Below are 16,072 nucleotides of genomic sequence, written 5' to 3'. Positions count from 1 at the left end.
ATGATTATGATTAATAATAATAATAATATAAATATACTCGAGTGATTAGTAGAAAAGGACTGTCTGAACAACCAGGAGCAAAGCATAATGTAAGTTAGATATATAACATTTGTTAAACATAATGTAGGTGTATGAGTGATTGAGCCCGTTGAAGGAGTGACGTTTTTAGGGTTATTTGCTGAATAAACTGTAATTCCTCGTATATCATCGTAACTGCTTTAGATAATAATGTTTATTATTTTAATGCACGTAACTTAAACGGATGTTGTCAAAGTGTATTATGTGTCGATGTGCAGTAGCACAGATTTTGTAAAGATTATTTGAAATATTCTCCTAAATGATTACTTAGCCTATATTGTATAATGAACACAATGGATACAGTAATTTGTACCACAGAGTACTGTTTTATTTTTCACAATATCTAGTTTGTAGGATGGTTGTGATGATGGATGATAAAATAATGTGCTGGACATTTATCATAGCAACACATGATATGTTCTGATGTACTTTGGTGTTTGTGTTCTATGTAAATGTACATATAAAACTATAATCGTTAAATGGTAACCATTATGGTTAGCATCAAGACAAATCATTTTCAAATCATTTTTTGCTCACAAAAATACCATGCTATTGCCATGTTTTGGTAATGGTAATTATTCAGTATCACAGTACCATCTGATATCATCAAAGTACCATTTTACTTTCACAATATTTATAAGGGTACTTTAATGATATAGTTAACTTAGTTATCAATGCTGGAAGTATACTTTGTTTTGAATGTGTCTTCTTTATTCTTATATTTTATACCATAATGATTAACACACCATCTTGTGTTTTGTTATAGGTTAGTGCATATTGATGTGGAGCATCAGCAAGCCAGCATTCACAGTTGCTTAAATTGAAATGTCTTCTGAAAATTAGTTGAGCCTGCAATAACGTTAGAAGAACTGACTGTGTATTTCCTATGTCGGCTCCCCATCAGACCTCAGTAGTCAGCACCCCTCTCCCTTTACCCACCCATTTCTCTCATGCCCAGCAGTCCTTTTCACTAAAGAAACGGAGACGTCCCTTCTCTTCCTCATCATCTTCCTCCCTGTCTCCTCCGCGACCATTATCTCATTCTTTACCACCACGGCCTCCATCTAAAGGATGCCCTCCACTCAGTCGAGTGTTCCACCACCGCCCCACTCCGTGGACGCCCCTGTCACGCTCCCTTATAGAGTCACCCCCTCCTCGCTCTGTGTACAACCCATCCCGACCCCAGACCTTTTTCGACCAGTGCTTTACCAACCTGGGCCTGATTGGACGAGGTTCCTTTGGTGAAGTTTTCAAGGTGAGACATGCTAGATGCCATCTGAGGCTGTATATGAAATAGCTACCATCCTTTATATTTTCAGCAAGAATTCATATCAGCCACCATCTTTTTCTGCCAAATGTCCAGGCAAAATGTCTGGGCATTTTTTCACAAAATTGGTTTAACTGAAGTAAGTGTATTTATTTTTCAAAATGCTAACTAGACATGATCCGTTTAAGTAAATGTGAACTCCAGATGTACACTGAAACTGATACACATGAAATAGATGAATTTTCAGATAATGGTGATTTCTCAACATAAAGTAATATCAAGATTTATTTATCAACGAATACACTAATGGTACTGTGACCTTCATGTCTGTCAGGTGGTGAGTCTTTTGGATGACTGTCAGTATGCTGTCAAACGTTCAGTGCAGCGTTTCCGTGGTGAGGTTGAACGAGCAAGAAGCATTGCTGAGGCTTGGAATCATGAGGGACTGCACCCACACCCTTACGTGCTGGGCTTCATTGCGGCTTGGGAGGAGGCCGGTCACCTCTACATCCAGACTGAACTCTGCTGTACCAGCCTACTGCTATATGCTGAGGAAACGCCATTTCACACTGGTAAACAGCACAATACACAAGAAAAAATTGATCTTGGAAGATGTATGTTACTGATTCAAAGTTTGTGTGTTGTGCTAGGTGAGACAAGTGCCTGGATGTACCTGTGTGACATGCTTTCAGCACTTGACCACTTGCACGCTCATGGGTTTGCCCACCTGGACATCAAACCAGCGAATATTTTCATTACAAAGTCTGGACGGCTCAAACTTGGAGATTTTGGCTTGTTGATCAAGCTTCCTACAGATGTCCGGAAACAAGTGATAGAGGGAAAGAGAGAAATGAAGACAGAGGAGGTTGATTTACAGGAAGGAGACCCCAGATATATGGCCCCTGAACTATTGAGAGGGGAGTATGGGACTGCCGCAGACATTTTTAGGTTAGTAAATGTTATACTTAGTTATATTTAAATGCCAAAAGTAAGAACCGAATCAGTTATATTGTGATTTGTATAAAGAGATGTCTTTATTTTCTCCACTCTTAGTTTGGGTGTTTCTATCCTGGAGTTGGCCTGTAACATTGAGGTTCCTAAAGGAGGAGATGGCTGGCAGCAGCTCAGAATGGGTCACTTACCAGCAGAATTCACTAATGGTACTGTACATTATTATCACTTATGGCTAAGTGAAATGCGTAAAATATTTAACAGATGCTTACTAGTTTAACTAATTTAAAGCATTTTTTTTGTATCTTCCTAACAATATAATTATATTGATTAACATATAATTATATAAATTGTAAAAACAATAGAGTGAGGAAACATTTAGGTGAGATAAACTGTAATTTTAAGAAAATATGTCAAATAAATGTGTCTCTCCCACATACAAGGGGAAGAGAACAACACACAGCGCATGAGTACTGAATTGAGTACTTTCACGTCTTCTTGCACTTGAATGCTTTAAAATCGCTTTAATGTTTAAATTGGCAAGGTGTATTTGTCTGTTCAAGCGTAAGAAGACGCAAAAGTGAACTCAATTCGGGGCTTGTAAAAAAATAGTAACTGTAATTCATTACAGTTACGTCAAAAAACAAAGTAATCAGATTACAGTTACGTTTTGTTAAAAATGGGAATAATTTCATGATTACAATGGTTTCATTTTAGTGAGGAATAATTGACAACGGGCCATTGAATTAGAAAATAATGATCTTGCCACGAGCCACGACGTGAAGCATCAGACTAATGCAGTTATTAATGCAGTGAGAGAGAGAGAAAGAGAGAGATTAAGTGTGTGTGAATTGCCTCTGTGACTCTGCATCTCTCGACAGAGTTCAGCAGAAGCGTCTCTACTAATAGCCAAACTCTAAGTTCAGAATAGCGCCATTATTACCCTGCTAGTGAGAAATGTCATGTAGCTTTTTATGTTGCTAAAGTAATATGATAAAATCGTCAGAGCAGTGCTAACAAGTAACAACAAGCTTCTGTGCGGGTATGTGTGTGCGTCTGTATGGGAACAAAGCAGGAGAGAGTATGTGCTTTCCATACATAATAAAACATAATTTTGAAAAACATGGATATAATTTGTTATTTTTATCCTATTGTTTACAATAATTATTTGCTCAGTCATTGTCGTTATGGGTTTTGGTTATTTTCCTGCAAGGACCTTTGAAATAGGCTAACTGAAATCATTTAGCAAAGTGAAATGGACATGTACTAACACCATGTGGAAACAGAATGTCCGATGACCACATGGAGCAAGTCTTCTTCTTTCGTTACAACATAAAACATGAATTTGATCGATAAAACATGAGTTTTCTTCTTCTTCTTTACCTTTATTTAACCAGGAAGAAACTCATTGAGATTAAAAATCTCTTTTTCAAGAGTGTCCTGGCCAAGATAGGCAGCAGTACAACCATACATACATACAGGTACAAAATATAGTAACATAAAACAACTGAAATAGCGAATCCTTTAAAATAAACCACAATCAATAACACATCAGGCAGAACATTTACAGCCAGATGTGACTGCCTCCAAGTCTGTTAACATCCTCTTAAAAGCGACCAATGAGACCAGCGTATTAATTTTCATAGATTTCTGTAATTTCAGCATACTTAAACGCCTTTTTTTCCCAGCTCAGTTCAGTTCAACCTTTGGAACAGACAGAAGGAAAAGATCCTGTGAACGAAGATTGTAAGTCCCAGTATTATTTACACTGATGTAGGTCAGAAGGTAGGATGGAAGTAGACCTAAAATAGCTTTGTATATGAAGATATACCAATGTTGAAGTCTCCGCATTGATAGAGAAGGCCATCCAACACGTTCATACAGTTCACAATGGTGAGTGAGGACTTTAAAACCAGTGATGAACCTCAGAGCTCCATGGTATACAGTGTCCAGTGCATGTAAACTTTGAGACGAAGCATGCATGTATAAAACATCACCATAGTCAAGTATAGACATAAAAGTGGCAGCAACCAGCCTCTTTCTAGATTCGAACGAAAGGCAGGATTTGATTTTAAAATAAAACCCTAATTTAAGTTTTAATCTTTTTGCTAGCTGCTGAATATGAAAGGTAAAAGAAAGAGATTCATCTATTAAAATGCCAAGATATCTGTATTTAGAGACACATTCAGTCTTTGTTCCCTGGGAAGTGAGGATTGAAGGCAGATTTGATTTGGATTTCAAATTTGAAAAAAGCATGACTTTTGTTTTTTCAGCATTTAAAACAAGTTTTAAATCATAAAGATTATGTTAGAGCGTGTTAAAATCAAGTTGTAATTTGGAGAGAGCCTGGTCTGCGGTGGGTGCTGAGCAATACAGTACAGTGTCATCTGCATAAAAATGAAATTTTCCTTTAGACACGTTACTATCAATGTTATTTATATAGAGAATAAAGAGTAGTGGCCCCAAGACTGACCCCTGAGGCATGCCTTTTGTTATTTTGAGATAGCGAGAGGTGTTGCCCTCCGCCTGCACACACTGAGTTCTGTCTGTAAGATAATTATCAAACCAGCTGACAGTTTGTTCAGAAAGTCCAGCACTACACAGTCTGTGCTTAAGCACTGTGTGGTCCACTGTATCAAATGCCTTAGAGAGGTCAATAAAGAGGGCTGCACAATGCTGCTTGTTATCTATAGATTCAATAAAGTCATTTAAAACCTTAAAAGCTGCCGATGTTGTACTATGCTTTTTTCTGAAACCAGATTGGAAGTCAGATAAAACATTTTTATTGTTAAAAAAAATCTTTTAATTGATCACTGACAAGGGACTCTAAAACCTTGACCAAAACAGACAATTTTGAGATCGGTCTGTAGTTATTTAAGATAGAAGGGTCACCACCTTTTAACAGGGGAACCACAAAGGCTGATTTCCAGATGGAAGGAATGACATTTGTGTTCAAGCACAAATTAAAAATATTAGTTAAAGGCACTGCAATAAAATTTGCTGCTAGCTTTAAAAAATAAGGATCCAATTTATCAGGGCCTGCAGATTTTGTCGTGTCCAAATGCTTGAGGGCTTTATTTACGTCTGAAGCTATAATAGGACTAAAACTAAAAGACTGACTAGAAGGATCCAAACCAACAGTCTCCACTGTAGAGGAACACCCATGTTGAGTATTAAGTGACTCAAATAAAAATCCTGAGGCTATGAAATGTTCATTGAAACAGTCAAGTATTTTGGTCTTGTCCGTGAGTTTTTGAGAGTCTTATCATAATGCTTGAAGGAAATTCCTGGCCTTTACTGTTTTCTGATAACGATTTGATAGTTTTAACTGAATGAACAGTTTGAATGCACATTTAGTCTTTCATTGATATGCATAATGCTGCCAACAGACTAACTGCAATACTTCACAGGATTAAACTTTGCAGTAATTTTGAATCCTACAATATTGTAACATTGTTTAATGTTAACATAATTCTAGTCTGTTCTTATTATATTTGTTTCAGGAAAAAAAAATGCAAATTTGTATTCTGTATTTTTTTCTGTTGCGGAAACATTTCTGTTGTGTTTTGTTTTCATGAGCAGGGCATTTAGTTACATCATAGTCACAACAACATGGCATTTTCTTAAATATTTTATATTGTGCATCAGTTTATATTTTGCATCATATAAATATAGTATTTTTGATGATATTGCTTTTACTTGACTATATTTACATATGTGACCTTGAAGGAATCCAAAAGATGCACTGAATTATGTTAACATTAAACAATGCTAAAATATTGTAGGATTCAAAATAACTTTTTGAATTAATTTTATGAAGCTACGAGACTATTTTTGTGCACAAAGAAAACAAAAATAATGACTTTATTCACCGATTTCTTCTCTTTCGTGTCAGACTTCGACACACATTCACGGAGTTGCCAGCGTTGCCGGGGCCATAAATTAACTTATCTTTGCAATGCTTTGACAAACCATAATTCTTTTGATAACTTTTTTGTCATGATAGTCTGGACAAGCCAAGTATTGTTTGAATCAGCCTAGAACAAGTCAAGTCAAGTCACCTTTATTTGTATAGCTCTTTATACAATACAAATTGTGTCAAAGCAGCTGTACAGTGTTAAACAGGAAAATAGATAATAGAATGCAAACAAAATTCAATTCTGCTGTAAAGCAGCTCTAAAAAGACAAAAGTAAACAATCAATTTTTCAGTTAAAGTCAGTTCATTTTTGATTCAGTAATGTCATCAGCCAGCTCAGTTCAGTTCTCTTCAAATAGTGTCTGTGCATTGAAGAATAGATTATCATAAAAATAAGACTTATTCTTCATCAGACTTAAAGCAAAGATTCAGATAAAACATACATTTGATTCTATCACACGTGGTTGCAGAGCTTTTAGCTAAAATGTGGCACTATAATTTTCACAAAATGTGGTATGTTTGTGTTCACACAATGTTTGAATGAAAAGGTAGGCTATTCAGATTTGATGTTATCAGCTGCTACAACTTGATTGGCTGCTGGTGGCCATGTTTTTTCATGTCGCTGAGTCATAATAGAGGACATGGTGGGAACATCCACCAAAGAAGCTGCATACCAATTTTTCCATGTTTCTGGCTCATACTGTTGCAGAGTTAGTGTTTTTTTTATGCCGAGTTCACACTTCACGATTTTCAAACTCGTCGGATCGCCGTTGTTTTCACACTGCGTGACTATCTGGGGTCGCATTCAGTTGCTGCTGTATTCACATTGCACGATGGATCGGCGACAGGGGGTTTCACACTGCATGACTTCACAATAGGAAGAATCGCCGACAGCTCTGTCTGGTCCGCAAACTACGTTTCACAACAAAACACACGCGAGAAGTGATAAGGAAATAACGCGAGAACCCGAGAGCGTCAGACCGGAGTTCTCCAGCGAGACTGTAATTATTAAAATCGGCGATTTCACAAAACCTGTCGGCGAGTGAAAAATCGGGCTAATATTGTGCAATGTGAACTCGGCATTATTTGTAGCGTGCCCTATTGGAGTAATTTGATTAAGCTTGGTATTCGTCCACTGTTAATTTTGTTAACGAAAAGTATGACCAAAAATGTTTGTTGACGTGCTTTATTCCCATGACTTAGACGAGATGATAATAAGGTCAATAAATGATAACTGTGACTATATTAACATGCAAAATTGTTGAGGATAAAAGACAAGACTAAAATGTATTTAAAAAAATTAAACCTATACCAAAATTTCTTTAATTTTTTGTCTGAAAAAAAGGAGACAAAATATTATTTAAAATAAATTTCTCAAATGACAACAATTTTTTTTATTCTAATTTTGAAAAAAAAAAAAAAAACATCAGTTTAACTATTATGCAGCATGACTAAAATGTGACAAAGTTTTCATTGACTAAAATGCTCAGACATTTAGTCAACTAAAAATTGACAAAACAAAAACAAGACAAGGTTGACTAAATATGATAATAGCTAAAAAGTACATTTGACACCAGGACTAAGACTAATACTAATTTAAAAGACTAAGACTAAATTAAAAATGGCTGACAAAATTAACACTAGTCCACAGAATGTCCTGTTGTGTGATGGATGGTTCATTAAGTTTGCACTTTGCATTCAGCAGATACTGGTCAATGCGTATAAATAGATTTTTACATAACTTTTCATCTTGCGATGATGCCTGCCAAGTTTTGTGCTAATCAGATCAACAGCCTAGGAGGAGTTTGAAAAAGTATATTTTTCAAATAATTCAAAATGGCAGAAAGGAGATAGAGCAAAAGAATCAAGGAATCATATTTTGATTCTAGCATTTATGGTTGTGGAGATTAAAACCCAACAGTGACACAGAACACCACAGTGCTGCTAACAGCACTACCTAGGGTCAGACTGATGTTTGTCTGTGCACCTGAATAGTCTGTGGAATTTCTGACCATTCCACCAAGTTTGGTATCTCTACAATCTCTGGTGCCCAGATAGTTAAGGCCTGGGCAAACGCTGACAGTGGGGCTCTGCAGTATCTCAGTTACACAGTTCATTTTCAGTACAAAACTCTGCAGACGTATAGTTCTCATCTATCCATACAGCTTTCACTTCGATAGTTATATGCTCTGCTAGGGCTGTCGCGATAACCGCAATATCGCACTATTGACGAGCAAACCGCAGAGGAATGCAAGAACCGCAGCAACCGCGATTTTTGCGTGTTTTCTTTGTTCGTAAGGTTATGCCCTTCTCACAGACAGTGAATGAGAGAGAGATCGACTGAGCGCGTGCGATTACTTGCGTCTGTCCTCCAGGCTGAGTCATATATATTTGTGAAAATAGGTTGTCATGTCCAAGGAAAGCGAAATCTCTGTCTTAGCATGGACGCATAGCTGGTCAGCTGAGCCTTTTAAAGTGGCGCTCAAAGTTGAAATGATTTCAACAGTGTGTTTTATTGCGTCTCTTTGAATGAATGAATCAGCGTTTTTGAACGTGTAGTTGAATGACAGTCCCTTTCCACCACCTTGTGTCGCAACACTGTAACTGCACTGTCTGACAGCCCGTCTAGAACGCGCGCAGGTGGAAATATCAATAGAAAGTCTCTTGTCCAGTCAGATTAGAAAATCAGATTACATACAACTAGGCTAACTGCTATACATATTGGCTAATGATAGCCTAACGATCTTATGACATTAGCGATGTAATTTACACTATTTACTTTAATTAATTTTAATGAGAAACAGGTGAATAAAGACTGACAGTCAATGTTTAATGTTTAGAAATTATTATTTCAAGACATGTAAATAAGACAATGCTTGAATGCTGCTGCCTGAACAAGAGACCTCCTTACTGAAGTGAAAGTGTTGACTAGTGTCACTATCTCGCGAACGCAGCAGCGGATCTCCACCAAATTCGGGGGATCCCTTCAGCTCGATAACTAAGTAATTACACAATTTCAAGCATTTTATCTGCATTATATGTTCTGTAAAACAAAATGTTCATATCGGCGGCATATTCGCCGATACCGATATATCGGCGACAGGCTCATATCGGCCGATAATATCGGCAAAAAGATATATCGGTAGGGCTCTAATATATATATATATATGGCGATAATACCGCATACCGCGCTATTGAGCCACTCAAAATTACCGCAAGGGAAATTCCCTCACCACGACAGCCCTATGCTCTGCCCAACAGGAGGTTGACCATTTTAGAGTTTTTGAAAATTGCATGTGGTAGAAGTCTTCACAGGTCCATTTTGCATCTGAAAACCTGAGATCTGACCTGAGGGGGATTGGGTCCAAAACTTTGACAAGTACCTCAGACACAGGTCATGTGATGTTAGCTGATGTTAGTTATTTAGTTATGTTAGTAAATTAAAATAAATGTGCTTTTACTGAATGGACCCAAGAAGACCTGAATTCTTTTAAAATATGCCAATTTTCCATTATTCCTTTTGGTTGTTTAACAATATTTTATTATTTAAAAGAAATAAATAGTGATAATTCTTTAAGACAATGGTATTCCCCTTCTTCTCTGTCCTCTATCCATGCTTCTGTGTGTAAAATTCGAAACCCTCATGGAAACTGGTGTGTGTTTCACATAACCTGCACTCTGCAATACTCAAGGCATTCAAGAGAATGAGTCTCAATATTAATATAAATATCAATTTTAAGATGCAACATAAAGCTTATGAGCGGTTTATCTATTTGGAATTGCTTACCCAAGTGGGAAAACTATGTACTGTAGCCAAATATCAATTATCAGTTGATGCCAAACAAATCAACTAAATCAAACCAACAACAACAAAATAAAATAAACATAAATATTATTTTTTTTTTTTCTTCCTCATACAAAATAATTTGTGAAAATCCACAGAAAACATATTCTCCTACATTTTTGAGATGCACAAAGTAAGACTACATTATCTGGCAACATGAGTTGAAAATGTATAGATAACCAAAGAATTACAAAGAAAGATCGGAGAATGAATTTAATTGAAGATGGGCGTACTGTTAAATTACGCGTGCTGTGGTGTTTCTTGTTGCCTCTGATTTTGGTTTCTGTCATAACCGCGGTTGAAAAAGTGACCACTTGCCACTGCAATGCAGGCTGTGTAGACGATACTGCTTTTACGTTCAGTCAAGTTAGAAAAAACTGCCATCGAGTCGGACTCGAGTTTGGGTAGGAAGTGATTTAGGGCGACTTGGGGCAGGTACATATTTTAGGACCCAAGAAGACCCCTAGCATGCAGTGAACCTTTAAATAGTGGATTCATCATCGTCCTAATAGATTTATGTGATCATCACCAAATTTTGGTGTAATATATCAATTAACAATAATATATCAAATGATTTAGCCATGGTGAGGCAATAATTTTATGGCAAAAAAGGGAAACATGAAGTGTTATACTGTTTGCATACATTAAAATGAAACTCAAGGTGTATTCAGTTTTTGCCACAAAAAAAAAAATTTTGTTTATATTTTAAATTTTATAAAAATGTAGTCAATTAGTTCAGCCCTCTGTTGCTAGCATTTGATGGTGTAAATGTGTGTTTCAGCACTTTCAGAAGACATGCAATATATGCTACGGCTAATGCTAAACCCAGAGGCATGCAAAAGAGCCACCACACAGCAGCTGCTCTCTCTGCCCTCTGTGTGTAAACGCAAGTGGAGACGACAGCTTTCCCTCTGCATCATTGAGAGCTTTCTGTCCTTATTCCACTGGTGTCAGGTAAGAATCACATAATTTCTTTGTATATATAAGTGAAAGGTGAAGTGAGAAAGTACTATGTGTATGTGTGCTTTGGGATTATTCTGGGTTATTTGCTCTGTATTAAGCTCTGTTACCACCAAAAATAGTTTCAACTCAAAAAAGTAATAATGTACATATAGTGTATAGTGAAAGTGTACTGGATAGTTTAAAAACTGCAATGTAGTTTTTGTTGAAGCACTTAAATAAAGAATTATTAAAATGTTTGTGAGCTGTAAAGTTGTCCAAATCATGCTTTTCTGGGCAGATGAACATCTGATTAGGTGTTAAGAGGTGGTCACACTAGACTTTGAGCATGCACAATTTTTGATGTCACACAGATTTCAATTTAGGCTTGCGTTTGAATCGTCAGTGGCAAATTCTTTAAATATAAAAAACATAAATATAAATATGAGCAGCTGCGGCGGGCGGGCTTGTGGCAACAACATGTGACGACCCCGGGCTGGACCCCGCTTCGTCCACGGTGAAAGGTGATCCACAGCGCGAAGTTGATGTATTTCCTCATAGACATGTGGGGGCGTGTTAGAAAGAGTCATTTTAGGTAGGCGTGGTTGACTCTTAAATTTTATAAAGAATATCTCTTTGGATTTGAGACTTTAGTCTTTGCAACTTTACAGATCTTCTTTATGCACCAAGAGCTTGTAACACTCCAAAGAGAAAGGAAAAATTGAAATCGCATCATATGATCCCTTTAATTCACATATAAACATTAATCAACACATAAAGTAGGTAGTCAACCAAAATGCCTATTACAAACTACTACCCAGTCACCTGTGAAACATTTGAAATCACTGCCAGGTGGTGAAAAGGGACGGTTTGGAGCATTGTTCAGTAAGGCTGGAATTGTCACATTTTGATTTATAAATGCAGATCAAAAAAATAAAGTACTATAAATATTAATATTGCATTATATCATATTTAACCTTGATTAGCTATTATAGAAACATGTAAAATTTCAGCTCTGACATGTCTTTTCCCATACGGTGGAGCTCTGCAAAACATGTAGAAAAAAGATAGCATGTCCATTAATTAAGACACTGTTGAGTGCTTTTTAAAATTCCTTCTTTTGATTTAGTTAAATTGTGAGCATGTTGTATTAAGTAATGCCCATAATTTAAAACAAGGGAATGAATTAAACTCAATGAATGAATGAACTAAAATCAAGGAACAAATGAATAAAACATGCTTTTAAGTTGATACCTTTTTTTTTTTTGTCCCGTATGTCATGCAAGTCTCCACAAAATACATATTTTTACATAAAGTCTGGGGACAGTTATACAGTAGTAGTAAAAAAACAAACAAATTGTACCGCTCTCTGTGCTATACGCATTTGTACAATGATTAATCTAAGTTCTAACGATGCATATGAATGATCTGTTTTGCAAAAGAAAACAAAGCATCAAATAGACATATATTTAGAGTGACAACTTTTGCTAATGCACATCACCGGCTTTGTTGTCTCATGTGTCTGTGTTCATGTCAACTACAGGAACATAACGTAGCAGAAGTAGTTTTTTTCCTCTGTGTATGCTGGTCACACTTGGAAGCACCAGAAGCGACAACAGTATTAATTTAAATTAAAAATTAAATAAATGTAATTTAAAAGCATTTAGTGGAATTCTCTTTTAAATTTAGCTGTTGTGTTATGTTATATGAATACACAAATTCAGTTTTTGGATCTCTAGATTAATTTATGGTTTGAGCTTTGACCTGCGTGATTAGCCTCACCAGTTTCATTAGAATTTTTAAGCAGTCAGATTCTATTACATTCATTTCCCAGTGCATTCCACATTATTATGAACTGAAATGAATGCACTTGTTTCTGTTTTGCAAACAGTTTGTTTTAGCAGCAAGCAAGCCACAGTAAACTTGGACATGCCACTGTCTACAGTTTAGTTGATTTATCTGTGAATTAATCAACATATTTTTTACATTACATTATAATTTACATCATCCAGTGAGTCATTGCTGTTAAAAAAAAAAGGGATATATTATGTCCATATTTGTCAGCAAGTCCTTCTTGGTTGCTTTTTTTTTTTTTTTTTACCATATTGTATGTCAGCCTAGCTATATATTTTGTACACAAGTGTAGTGTGGACTGAATAGGGAATAGTTTAATTCAAAAATTACACAAAGTCGCCCTATGCCAAGTCATATACTCGTGTTTCAAAATTGAAATAGAAATAAAAAAAAAACTACATTAGTGGACTGAAATTAAAAAAAAAAAAAAAGAAAAGAAAGGTGATGGCTGATGGTTTTACATGACAGTAGATGGAAAAACTGTAGACTGTAGTAGATTAGGACAGATTAGAGGGTTGTTAAGGGATTCTCATGCTAAATTATAAAGTATTCTTTCAACGTGTACATCTTTTGACCGTTATTTTTAAACTTTTTGATACTTATAAAGTGTGGTCATTTTGTATTTTAACTAATTTTTTTAATTTAACTAATTATTTGGTGCTGTAGTCTTTCCTCTATACACTTCAACTGTAAAGTGAGTCAGTTAGGTTTTTATTATTATTGTTGTTGTTGTTGTTCATAGAAAATTATTTTCCTATTAGAAAATATATCAACCCTTTCTGTCATTGGATGAATTTTGTGGAAATTATTCACAAGAGATTGTTTGTACATTGTGTGAACAGACCTTAAGAGCTCATTCAAGTATGTTTTGTTTTCCTCCAACAGTCCCTGCTTACAGCTGGTTGGAATTTCATATCCTCTCTCAATATGTTGTTTACCTCTGTTTATGAGACCTCATCAACCTGTACTCCTCCAAGAGAGAGGTGGGAGAGGGATGAAGACATAAGCAACATTTACTCCGACTCAGAAAGCCCCATTCCTGACTATGTGTTCCCTCCAGACGGTCCTGAACACTCTCCTACTTTCACCCACAGGTACAATGCACACAAATGACAAATTAAAGTACAGTTTCACACTGTACATTCCTAAATTCTGGGTTACCTTTTTTATTTGCATATTTGCGGGTGTCACTGTCATTGATTGGATGAAAGCAACACACAACATAAAGGTTCTAGCATTGCATATCCATATATATTATCAGCTGTATTATAACGTTTTTTTGTTAACTGGTTTATTAGACTATAAAGTAAGAATGAAACACTCCAAAACACTCTTTTCTTCACTCCGATTCACATTATCTATCACCATTTGCCATTTTATCCTCAAACACTGAAACAACTGTATATACCAGGGGTTATAATAACTAGTGGTCGACCGATATCGCCAAGGCAGATATATCGGCCGATATTTGCCATTTTTTAAATATCGGCATCGGCTGATAAGTTTTCCTGTTTGGCCGATGCGTTCGAGGCGGGACTTTTATTTTGACGGCGCTGAGAACACAGTGCTCACATTCTCCCTCTTGTTCGCTGTTGTCGTTAACAGTTCTTTCTAAATACGGATAGAAGTCTGTCTAATAATCAGATAGAACGGTTAAACAAAGGAATTAATGTATACAAAAAGGCTTATAACGATTGCTTTTATATAATCTAATACGGTTTTAATGATAATTAAAAGATGAAACGGTAATACTAACCGTGGGGAATTTTATCATGATTTATCGTCAAACCGGTAATCGTTACATACCTAAAATAAATAAAATTATATCGGCTTTATATCGGCATCGGCTGTCAAAAAACCAATATCGGTCGACCACTAATAATAACTCCTAAGTTTTGCTCCAACCTTGATGTCATGTATGTTAGAAATAGAGTGGGACTGGGACATCAGTTTACTATCGAAGATTTGTTGTGTCAATCCATGCCACATCCAGTGTAAACAGAGCACACAGCAGTATAAGTAAATAGAAACTCGGTTGATAGAAGGACGCAGTAATTGCATGGGTGGAGCAAGAACAATGTAAGTGTCTAAAATACATGCACACAGTTCAGTTGAATGGTAAAAATCGCCCTCTTTAACAATGCAGTTAAACTAAATGTACGAAGCAAAAATAACCTCAACATTAACAACAACATTGAAATAAGAGCGCATGCATTTTTACGTGCATCTGGCTGATAGATCAACCATGATTTATCTGTCATTCAGAGGCATTTAAAATCACTTTTTCTGTGTGCGTGCTTTGGATGTGTGAGCACATGGGCGAAGAAACAAGATTTATCAGAGGTGTAAAGTATTGGAGTAAATGTAATTAGTTACTGTATTTGAGTATATTTTTGGATACTTTGTAGTTGTACTGAGTATCAAAGATATTAGCAACTTTTACTCTTTACTTCACTACATTTTTTAGTAAGTGGAAATGTCTGATAGGACGATGGCGAATGACTTGCAGATCCTGAGCACCAATGACCAGAGGTGTAAAGTATTGGAGTAAATGTAATTAGTTACTGTATTTGAGTATATTTTTGGATACTTTGTAGTTGTACTGAGTATCAAAGATATTAGCAACTTTTAATCTCTACTTCACTACATCATTGTATGAGTATCTGTACTCTTTACTCCCCTACATTTGAAATGAGTGTTGCAGTTACACATTACATTTTGCACTTAGCTTTTTCTGCAAAAGTTTAGTTTTGCTACAAAAGACGTGATACTCAGGGCTTAAAGTTCTCCCGCACCCTGCCGGATCTCCGGCGTGCGGCGTTTGGCTGCGGGAAAATATTTTATTTTCTGTCGTCCTATATTTTAAAAACACTTGTTGATATCACGTTCGAGTTCATGAGTTTGCCTACCAATGTATGAGAGGAACACATACTTTCACTCTCAACCAAACTAACATTACTAGCCAATCAGAAGTTTTTGCTTTTATAAACACGTCTCGTGTTCATTAGTATCCAATTGCAGAGTCGCAGTTGATGAATGAAAAAGAAGCCTGGGTCTCGAGCGCATCACATTGAAAAAGCTGCGAGGCGCAATCGTCAAAGATTTCCATCTAGCGTAATCTATATTTACATAGAAAAGCTATTAAAAAAGCAGTGGAGCTTTGTAAACAGCTCAGAGTAATCACGTCATCTCCATAAGAACGATATGATTGCCAGAACAAAT

General features: G+C 36.2%; 1 protein-coding gene across 1 annotated transcript in view; it reads left to right on the top strand.

The window, feature by feature from the left end:
• The first annotated feature begins 5 nt into the window (after positions 1–5).
• Positions 6–16,072, top strand: part of pkmyt1 (protein kinase, membrane associated tyrosine/threonine 1) — a 26,975-nt gene continuing 10,908 nt past the window's right edge. The window contains exons 1-7 of the mRNA XM_016468844.1: positions 6–89; positions 845–1,333; positions 1,680–1,917; positions 1,996–2,293; positions 2,399–2,505; positions 10,839–11,011; positions 13,736–13,944. Of these exons, the coding sequence (XP_016324330.1) occupies positions 965–1,333; positions 1,680–1,917; positions 1,996–2,293; positions 2,399–2,505; positions 10,839–11,011; positions 13,736–13,944 (1,394 nt within the window). The 5' untranslated portion in view covers positions 6–89; positions 845–964. The remainder of the gene's footprint in view (positions 90–844; positions 1,334–1,679; positions 1,918–1,995; positions 2,294–2,398; positions 2,506–10,838; positions 11,012–13,735; positions 13,945–16,072) is intronic.

This window comes from Sinocyclocheilus anshuiensis, unplaced genomic scaffold (genome assembly GCF_001515605.1).
Source record: "Sinocyclocheilus anshuiensis isolate Anshui unplaced genomic scaffold, SAMN03320099.WGS_v1.1 scaffold890, whole genome shotgun sequence".
In the NCBI taxonomy this organism is placed as follows: Eukaryota; Metazoa; Chordata; class Actinopteri; order Cypriniformes; family Cyprinidae; genus Sinocyclocheilus; species Sinocyclocheilus anshuiensis.
The sequence above is the reverse complement of the archived record's forward strand: the minus strand, read 5'-3'. Positions and strand labels throughout refer to the sequence as shown.